General features: G+C 45.5%; 1 protein-coding gene across 2 annotated transcripts in view; it reads left to right on the top strand.

Moving 5' to 3' along the window:
- LOC311101660 (rho guanine nucleotide exchange factor 26-like) overlaps nucleotides 1-10556 on the top strand; it is a 58391-nt gene that overhangs the window by 16458 nt on the left and 31377 nt on the right. The window contains exons 7-10 of one of the 2 annotated variants that reach the window (XM_084142807.1): nucleotides 3647-3799; nucleotides 3916-4045; nucleotides 9126-9200; nucleotides 9413-9502. In XM_084142807.1, the coding sequence (XP_083998933.1) occupies nucleotides 3647-3799; nucleotides 3916-4045; nucleotides 9126-9200; nucleotides 9413-9502 (448 nt within the window). Of the gene's footprint in view, nucleotides 1-3646; nucleotides 3800-3912; nucleotides 4046-9125; nucleotides 9201-9412; nucleotides 9503-10556 lie in introns of both variants that reach the window. The other variant, XM_084142806.1, reaches the window with a different exon arrangement.

Below are 10556 nucleotides of genomic sequence, written 5' to 3'. Positions count from 1 at the left end.
GTTTATGATCCCTGCCCTACAGACACATGTAACCTCATCCTACAGACACGTGTAACCTCATCCTACAGACACATGTAACCTCACTCTACATACACATGTAACCATACAGACACGTGTAACCTCATCCTACAGACACGTGTAACCTCACCACAGACACATTAAACCCTACAGACACATTAAACCCTACAGACACGTGTAACCCTACAGACACATGTCAATTCACTACATGAGTAATTGGATGACATCAGTACAGAACCTTTATTAAAACTGCATAGCCCTGGGTGTCAGGTAAGTATCTACAGAAACAGAGAGAGAGAGAGAAGTGCAGGTTGGGCAATGGGGGAGAGGAATGGGAGGGGAGATGGAGATAGACATGTTCATCATCATCACCTGCAGATCTCGCATGTCTGTGTCAGGTGTGCTGACTGTCAGTTGAGTTTCTGGAGAAGGGGTATTCAGCTCTTACCCTACAAGTTCCAGAGCCTGTTGGGTTTCTGTTCTACCTGATCATTAATTGCACCCACCTGGTGTCTCTGGTTTAAATCAGACCCTGATTAGAGGGGAACAATGAAAAATTCAGTGGAACTGGCTTGGCGGTCCAGAGTTGCGTTTGAAGGCTCTAGAGCACAGGTGTCACTCATTCTACGGAGGGCCGAGTGTCTGCGGGTTTTCACTCCTCCATTGGTCTTGATTGATGAATTAAGGTCACTAATTAGTAAGGAACTCCCCTCACCTGGTGGTCTAGGTCTTAATTGAAAGGAAAAAACAAAAACCAGCGGACACTAGGCCCTCCATGGAATGAGTTTGACATCCCTGGTCTAGAGGAAGGTGACAGAGAGAGACAGAGGTAAAAACACACTGTCTTCTCTTTTGGATGTCACTGTCACGGCTAAACTAAATTTGGCCTCTACCCATAAGCTCCTCTCTGTTCTGGGCTCTCTCTCTGGCTCCAGTTGAGACCTATTGCATGTCTGGCAGCATAGAAACCTTGACCTCCACCCTCTCCTCTCCTTCCTCTTCCATCATCACCCCATCCCCCTGTTCTTCACCCCAGTGTCTGGTGTTTATCTGGGTCAGTCAGACCATCCCCTGCAGCAGGGTCCTCCAGTACAGTATGTGACCTGAACCTGGTAACTGATGTGTTCTGGCAGGCCAGAGGGCAGGGGACAGCTTTAGGAAGGGCAGGGGACAGCTTTAGGAGGGGCAGGGGACAGCTTTAGGAAGGGCAGGGGACAGCTTTAGGAAGGGCAGGGGACAGCTTTAGGAGGGGCAGGGGACAGCTTTAGGAGGGGCAGGGGACAGCTTTAGGAAGGGCAGGGGACAGCTTTAGGAAGGGCAGGGGACAGCTTTAGGAGGGGCAGGGGACAGCTTTAGGAAGGGCAGGGGACAGCTTTAGGAGGGGCAGGGGACAGCTTTAGGAGGGGCAGGGGACAGCTTTAGGAAGGGCAGGGGACAGCTTTAGGAAGGGCAGGGGACAGCTTTAGGAGGGGCAGGGGACAGCTTTAGGAAGGGCAGGGGACAGCTTTAGGAGGGGCAGGGGACAGCTTTAGGAAGGGCAGGGGACAGCTTTAGGAAGGGCAGGGGACAGCTTTAGGAGGGGCAGGGGACAGCTTTTGGAGGAGGTAGAGCGCTTGGGTTTATCCTAAGGAGGGTGGTCATTTCCACCATAGCAGATTTAGCTAGAAATACTCAGGCCACACTGTCTCAAAATACTGTGTGGAAGAGATGGGCATGTAGCGATGGGCACGGTTATTAGTTTATTCGAATATCTGAACGGACATAAGTATTCGATTACTCGCAAGAGTATTTATTTTTTAAATATATATATTATAGGCCCATTTTTAATAATTACAATATACCATGACATTTGAAATTCTTAATTTAATAAAACAACAAACTTTTGAAAGTAATTTATTTTAGACTTGCGCCCCATAAAAAGACACCATTGCCTCCACGCCTGTAGCTTGTGGTTGTTGTCGGCCAATCAAAGCGACACTACAGTCAGAGGCTCCACAGCCTAGCAGGTGAAGTGGGATATTTCTAATCAATGCAAAATGGAATTAAAATTACAGAATTAAGTTACCTTTAATGAGAAGGACTAGACAACAACCACCAACAGGTAGGCTGCCGTTTCATCTGAATGGAGTTGTTGTAGACAAGGACAGGGAGCGCAGCAAAATAGCCTGAACTAGCCTTGCTAGCTAGCTGTCTTAGCTAGCTACTTTACATTGATTTGATGCAGTGAAGACGGGCACTACCAGATGGGGTGATTAAATAACCTCTGGCATCTACAGGTTTGTCTAACTAGCATGAGTCAGTGCTACTTTCTCTCTCTCCCACTCCCACTCCCGTGTCACTCAGACAGGCCCCTCCCCTTCCCTGCAGGGCAGGCTACGCGGCAAGCAAGTGCCCAAGTTTAAACCAAATTTTGTTTTTTACGCATGTATTTAGACTATCCGGATATCCGATAAAATGTAATGGTATTATTCTAATAGTGAAATTATTTCAAATGCCCATCCCTAGTGTGTGTGTGTGAACTGCCAGCGGTTGGGGAAGTCACTATAGGTGGCTCTGCAGATGAGTTGAAATGAGCCATAACTGGTTGAGGTCAATTTTCTGTGGCTGAATGACAGTTTCCTTTGTGTCACCGTGGGGACCAGGTCTGCCGTTAAAGCGGTCATCTGCCCCAGGCCGACAGGAAGAGGGAAGCCATGTGTGTTATGTGCTAATGGTTCCCAAGAGCTATTTTAGGAGGTCCGGGAGTTTCGCTCAAATCAAATCAAATCAAATTTTATTTGTCACATGCGCCGAATACAACAGGTGTAGACCTTACAGTGAAATGCTTACTTACAAGACCTCTCCTGTGATGTTATGGCGAGGCTGGGACAGAGGCGCTTTGTGTGTGTGTGTGTGTGTGTGTGTGTATGAGATGACTAAAACAGGCAGATCATCCTGACTGTGTTTTCATGTGACATTTGAGTGACTCAAACATTACAACAATCTATGGGCTAAAAAACCTAGCTAAAAAAACGTTAGCTGACATGGGCTAGTTGATCTGGACATTTCTGACAAGTTATAAATAGCTCTCTAAGGTCTGCAATGACTGACATGACAAGAGGAACTGATGATGCAATACCCAATTTCAAACATGCACCTTGTGCATTCTACTATTACAACTTTCAAGAGGAAGTTGAAAGCTGTACTGAGTTCCTAACCACTGCTCTAGAGCACATTCCACAGAGGGCCGAGTGTCTCCTCCATTGGACTTGATTGATGAATTAAGGTCACTAATTAGTAAGGAACTCCCCTCACCTGGTTGTCTAGGTCTTAATTGAAAGGAAAAACCAAAAACCTGCAGACGCTAGGCCCTCCATGGAATGAGTTTGACACCGCTGATCTAGTGTGCTTGTTGGTTTCCCACTGATTTCTATGTGTACACAAATAGCTTTGATTGCACAACAAAGCATTATCAAAACTCAATCTCTCTCTCTCCCTGCCTCCATCTTCCACTTTATCTCCTCTGTCTCTCTCTCTCTCTCTCTCTCTCTCTCTCTCTCTCTCTCTCTCTCTGTCTCTCTCTGTCTCTCTCTGTCTCTCTCTCTCTCTCTCTGTCTCTGTCTCTCTCTGTCTCTCTCTTTCGCGTTAGGTTTTTTAAAGAGTTAGAGGACAAGCACCAGCAGAACATTGTTATAGATGACATCAGTGACATAGTGTTCAGACACGCCCAGTCCAACTTTGACCCCTACATCACCTACTGCTCCAATGAGGTTTACCAGCAGAGGACCCTTCAGAGGCTAGTGTGAGTACACACACACACACATATATACACGCATACATGCACACACACACACACGTCAACTTTTAACTGTGACTGATGACTGTCCCCTCTCTGTCTGTCTCTCTCTGTCGCAGTAGTAGTAAGAATCCAGTGTTTAAGGAGGCGTTGACTCGTATTGAGGCCCACCCAGACTGCAGGAACCTCCCCATGATCTCCTTCCTAATCCTGCCAATGCAGAGAGTCACCCGCCTGCCTCTGCTGATGGACGTAAGCCAACAGTCCAATACTGGACACACATACAGACGTACACTGAGTGCACAAAACATTACGAACACTTGCTCTTTCCATGACATAGACTGACCAGGTGAATCCAGGTGAAAGCTATGATCCCTTATTGATGTCACTTGTTAAATCTACTTCAATCCGTATAGATAAAGGGGATTAAAGAAGGATGTTTAAGCCTTGAGACAATTGAGACATGGATTGTGTATGTGTGCCATTCAGAGGGTGAATGGGCAAGACAAAAGCTTGAAGTGCCTTTGAACGGGGTATGGTAGTAGGTGCCAGGCGCACCGGTTTGTGTCAAGAACTGCAAAGCTGCTGGGTTTTTCCACACTCAACAGTTTCCCCATGTGTATCAAGAATGGTCCACCACCCAAAGGACATCCAGCCAACTTGACACAACTGTGGGAAGCATTGGAGTCGACATGGGTCAGCATCCCTGTGGAATGCTTTCGACACCTTCTAGAGTCCATGCCCTGACGAATTGAGGCTGTTCTGAGGGTAAAAGAGGGGGGGGGTGTACAACTGTTTGGTATACTCTATGTATAACATGCTGAAACACACACAGTATATTAACATGCAGAAACACAGTATATAACCATGCAGAAACACACACACAGTGCATTTGGAAAGTATTCAGACATTTTTTACATTTACATTTTTAGTCATTTAGCAGACGCTCTTATCCAGAGCGACTTAGTGAGTACTTAATTTTTTTCATACTGGTCCCCCGTGGGAATCGAACCCACAACCCTGGCGTTGCAAACGCCATGCTCTACCAACTGAGCTACACGGGACTACAGACCCCTTCGCTTTTTCCGCATTTTGTTACGTTACAGCCTTATTGTAAAATGGATTAAATAAAACATTTCCCTCATCAATCTACACAATACCCCATAATGACAAAGCAAAAACAGTTATTTTTTTAAATGTTTGCAAATTTATAAAAAATAAAAACAGAAATACCTTATTTACATACAGTGGGGAGAACAAGTATTTGATACACTGCAAATTTTGCCGGTTTTCCTACTTACAAAGCATGTAGAGGTCTGTAATCTAGAAAATCACATTGTATGATTTTTAAGTAATTCATTTGCATTTTATTGCATGACATAAGTATTTGATACATCAGAAAAGCAGAACTTAATATTTGGTACAGAAACCTTTGTTTGCAATTACAGAGATCATACGTTTCCTGTAGGTCTTGACCAGGTTTGCACACACTGCAGCAGGGATTTTGGCCCACTCCTCCATACAGACCTTCTCCAGATCCTTCAGGTTTTGGGGCTGTCGCTGGGCAATACGGACTTTCAGCTCCCTCCAAATATTTTCTATTGGGTTCAGGTCTGGAGACTGGCTAGGCCACTCCAGGACCTTGAGATGCTTCTTACGGAGCCACTACTTAGTTGCCCTGGCTGTGTGTTTCGGGTCGTTGTCATGCTGGAAGACCCAGCCACGACCCATCTTCAATGCTCTTACTGAGGGAAGGAGGTTGTTGGCCAAGATCTCGCGATACATGGCCCCATCCATCCTCCCCTCAATACGGTGCAGTCGTCCTGTCCCCTTTGCAGAAAAGCATCCCCAAAGAATGATGTTTCCACCTCCATGCTTCACGGTTGGGATGGTGTTCTTGGGGTTGTACTCATCCTTCTTCCTCCAAACACGGCGAATGGAGTTTAGACCAAAAATCTCTATTTTTGTCTCATCAGACCACATGACCTTCTCCCATTCCTCCTCTGGATCATCCAGATGGTCATTGGCAAACTTCAGACGTGCCTGGACATGCGCTGGCTTGAGCAGGGGGACCTTGCGTGTGCTGCAGGATTTTAATCCATGACGGCGTAGTGTGTTACTAATGGTTTTCTTTGAGACTGTGGTCCCAGCTCTCTTCAGGTCATTGACCAGGTCCTGCCGTGTAGTTCTGGGCTGATCCCTCACCTTCCTCATGATCATTGATGCCCCACGAGGTGAGATCTTGCATGGAGCCCCAGACCGAGGGTGATTGACCGTCATCTTGAACTTCTTCCATTTTCTAATAATTGCGCCAACAGTTGTTGCCTTCTCACCAAGCTGCTTGCCTATTGTCCTGTAGCCCATCCCAGCCTTGTGCAGGTCTACAATTTTATCCCTGATGTCCTTACACAGCTCTCTGGTCTTGGCCATTGTGGAGAGGTTGGAGTCTGTTTGATTGAGTGTGTGGACAGGTGTCTTTTATACAGGTAACAAGTTCAAACAGGTGCAGTTAATACAGGTAATGAGTGGAGAACAGGAGGGCTTCTTAAAGAAAAACTAACAGGTCTGTGAGAGACGGAATTCTTACTGGTTGGTAGGTGATCAAATACTTATGTCATGCAATAAAATGAAAATTAATTACCTAAAAATCATACAATGTGATTTTCTGGAATTTGGTTTTAGATTCCGTCTCTCACAGTTGAAGTGTACCTATGATAAAAATTACAGACCTCTACATGCTTTGTAAGTAGGAAAACCTGCAAAATCGGCAGTGTATCAAATACTTGTTCTCCCCACTGTAAGTATTCAGATCCTTTGCTATTAGACTCGAAATTGAGCTCAGGTGCATCCTGTTTCCATTGATCATCCTTAATGTTTCTACAACTTGATTGGAGTCCACCTGTGGTAAATTCAATTGATTGGACATGATTTGGAAAGGCACACACCTGTCTATATAAAGGTCCCACTGTTGACAGTGCATGTCAGAGCAAAAACCAAGCTATGAGGTCGAAGCAATTGTCCGTAGAGCTCCGAGACAGGATTGTGTCGAGGCACAGATCTTGTGAATGGTACCAACAAATTCTGCAGCATTGAAGGTCCCCAAGAACACAGTGGCCTCCATCATTCTTAAATGACCAAGGCTCTTCCTAGGGCTGGCCACCCGGCCAAACTGAGCATTCGGGGGAGAAGGGCCCTGGTCAGGGAGGTGACCAAGAATCCGATGGTCACTCTGACAGAGCTCCAGACTTCCTCTGTGGAGATGGGATATCCTTCCAGAAGGACAACCATCTCTGCAGCACTCCACCTATCAGGCCTTTATGATAGAGTGGCCAGAGGGATGCCACTCCTCAGTAAAAGGCACATGACAGCCCGCTTGGAGTTTGCCAAAAGGCACCTAAAGGACTCACAGACAGACCATGAGAAACAATATTCTCTGGTCTGATGAAACCAAAATTGAACTCTTTGGCCTGAATGCCAAGCGTCACATCTGGAGGAAACCAGGCACCATCCCTACAGTGAAGCATTGTGGTGGCAGCATCATGCTGTGGGAATGTTTTTCAGCGGCAGGGACTGGGAGACTAGTCAGGATCGAGGGAAAGATGAACGGAGCAAAGTACAGAGAGATCCTTGATGAAAACCTGCTCCAGAGCACTCAGGACCTCAGACTGGGGTGAAGGTTCACCTTCCAACAGGACAACGACCCTAAGCACACAGCCAAGACAACGCAGGAGTGGCTTCGGGACAAGTCTCTGAATGTTGTTGAGTGGCCCAGCCAGAGCCCGGACTTGAACCTGATCGAACATCTCTGAAGAGACCTGAAAATAGCTGTTGAGCGACGGTTCCCATCCAACCTGCCGGAGCTTGAGGAAATCTGCAGAGAAGAATGGGAGAAACTCCCGAAATATAGGTATGCCAAGCTTGTAGCGTCATACCCAAGAAGACGCGAGGCTGTAATCGCTGCCAAAGGTTCTTCAACTAAGTACTGAGTAAAGGGTCTGAATACTTATGTAAATGTTATATTTCCATTTTTTATTTTAATAAAAATGAAAAAAATTCTAAACCTGTTTTTGCTTTGTCTTTATGGGGTATTGTGTGTAGATTGATGAGGGGAGGAAAAAATATTTTAATCATTTTCAGAATAATGTTGTAATGTAACAAAGTGGAAAAAGTCAAGGGGTCTGAATACTTTCCGAATGCACTGTATATGACCATGCAGAAACACACACACACCCTGTCTGTTTATTACTGTCTCACTCTCTAAAGGACTTTGTCTCTTACATAACACTGCAGATTTGATTACACTAAACGGCCTCTCATTTCGGCCTCACTCCCTCCCCCCTCCATTCTCTCATCCCTCTGTCATGCATGCATGCATTATTTCTATTACTTTAGTTCTCACACTATTAGTCCCCCTCTGCTCTCTCTCCTCCAGCCTTGTTGAACTGGAATAGCAGGTCATGTGTTTCTGATCCCTGATCTTTTAGTACGTTTTATTATAACAAACTCACACACTCACAGTACTGAGGACCTACTGACTTTTATTGCACCACTGTTGATAAAAAATCACCATGACCCACACTAATGTAGCCTTCATCTACTGTAGCCTTCATTTACTGTAGCCTTCATCTACTGTAGCCTTCATCTATAGTTAGCCTTCATCTGCTGTAGCCTTCATCTGCTGTAGCCTTCATCTGCTGTAGCCTTCATCTGCTGTAGCCTTCATCTATAGTTAGCCTTCATCTGCTGTAGCCTTCATCTATAGTTAGCCTTCATCTATAGTTAGCCTTCATCTATAGTTAGCCTTCATCTATAGTTAGCCTTCATCTTAACTGGCCTCAAAGAGCTCAGCTCTCAGTAGAAACTGGCTCCTAACTCTATTGACCTAGAAATGTTTTGTCCCTTCCGTCATTCATTGGTCCCTCTTTCGTTCGTACTGTGTGTAGGTGGAAGGAGAATGACTGATGTTAGTGGTTTCACTTACTGTTCTATCTCTCTCCTCTTCTCTCCTGTTCCCTATTTTAGTAGTTCCCTTGAGTCTCATATTTAAGGCAGGATACTAGGCCATGAAGTAGGAGGCTTTTGAGTCCTGAGAATGTTTTGGTTATACTTAATGCTTCCAATGTGTGTGTGTGTGTGTGTGTGTGTGTGTGTGTGTTCTGGAAGCCTCTCCCAGGAATAAGGAAGTTGTTAACCCTGGCTAATCTCACACAGCCTTTCTACATCATACTCTACTGTGTACTCAGCCCTTTGATAAAGAACACACTGTCCTGGGTCCCAGCCACTGTGTGTGTGTGTGATCTGCTCTGACCTCTGACCCCTCTCTCTGTTCCAGGTCATTTGTCAGAAGGCTCCTAAAGACTCTGCCCAGTATGAGACCTGTAAGCAAGCCCTCCAATCAGTCAGCAAGGTAAGAGGTCAACTGGGGTCAAACCCAAACTGATGCCAGGTCAAAGGTCATAGACCGTCTCAACATGAGATCAACGAAGAGCCTGTTTCCCTGTGGTCTATGTATGTGAGCCTGCATGTAACTGCACACGTGTGTTCATGCGTCTGTGTGCTTATAACTGTGTGTGTGTGTTAGGTGGTGCGTCTGTGTGCTTATAACTGTGTGTGTGTTAGGTGGTGCGTAAGTGTAACGAAGGGGCCCGTACCATGGAGAGAACAGAGATGATGTACACCATCAACTCCCAACTGGAGTTTAAGATCAAGGTAAGGAGATGGGCTTGGTATTATGTAGTACAGTATATTAACTCAATTAACCCCATTGGGGCCTATAGGTGGGCTTTATGACTGTCAATTCACCCCATTGGGGCCTAAAGCTGGGCTTTATGACTGTGTCAATTAACCCCATTGGGGTCTATAGCTGGGCTTTATGGCTGTAAACCTACTATATATACTGAAGAGCTGTAAATGTAGGATGGACCAGGGCTCTAAACCCTGTTCCTGGAGAGCTACCTTCCTGAAGAGCTGTAAATGTAGGATGGACCAGGGCTCTAAACCCTGTTCCTGGAGAGCTACCTTCCTGAAGATCTGTAAATGTAGGATGGACCAGGGCTCTAAACCCTGTTCCTGGAGAGCTACCTTCCTGAAGAGCTGTAAATGTAGGATGGACCAGGGCTCTAAACCCTGTTCCTGGAGAGCTACCTTCCTGAAGAGCTGTAAATGTAGGATGGACCAGGGCTCTAAACCCTGTTCCTGGAGAGCTACCTTCCTGAAGAGCTGTAGATGTACTATAGGATACTATGGACACTTAAGAATACAGACAGAAGCATTAACATGCAGAGGGGTTTTGTTTTTTAAAGCTAGAATCCTTAAAGCAGGAATGTCTAATGGTGAAACTGCCATGTACGTTTGGGACATTTGAAACCCCACCTCTTTAAGGAATACCTGGGATAGGATAAAGTAATCAATAAATGACGTAAATGTAATGTAAATGTATATTACAACAACAAATGTCTTCTTCTTTTTTTCTGGGACATCACTGCACGCTTAATAGAACAGCAGAATATGTACTATTATTATTATTATTATTACTGCAACATTTATTTTGCACCTGACCGTTCGTCAACAAAACAAACACAAAACAAAGGTGGTGGGGGCGACCAGTGGTGCTGGTTCCCCTACTGCGGATTTCATCTTTAAATTAAACCGTTAGAAAGGGGTCTCATTCCTCATTCCCCCTCTCTCACCCCACCTCTGTTACAGCTGAGGAAGGGGCCTGGAGAAATGATACCACTCTCAAATTCATAGACAGAGCTATGGA

This window comes from Coregonus lavaretus (assembly GCF_964263955.1).
Source record: "Coregonus lavaretus genome assembly, chromosome: 26".
NCBI lineage: Eukaryota > Metazoa > Chordata > Actinopteri > Salmoniformes > Salmonidae > Coregonus > Coregonus lavaretus.
This window is presented reverse-complemented; position numbering and strand designations above follow the sequence as displayed.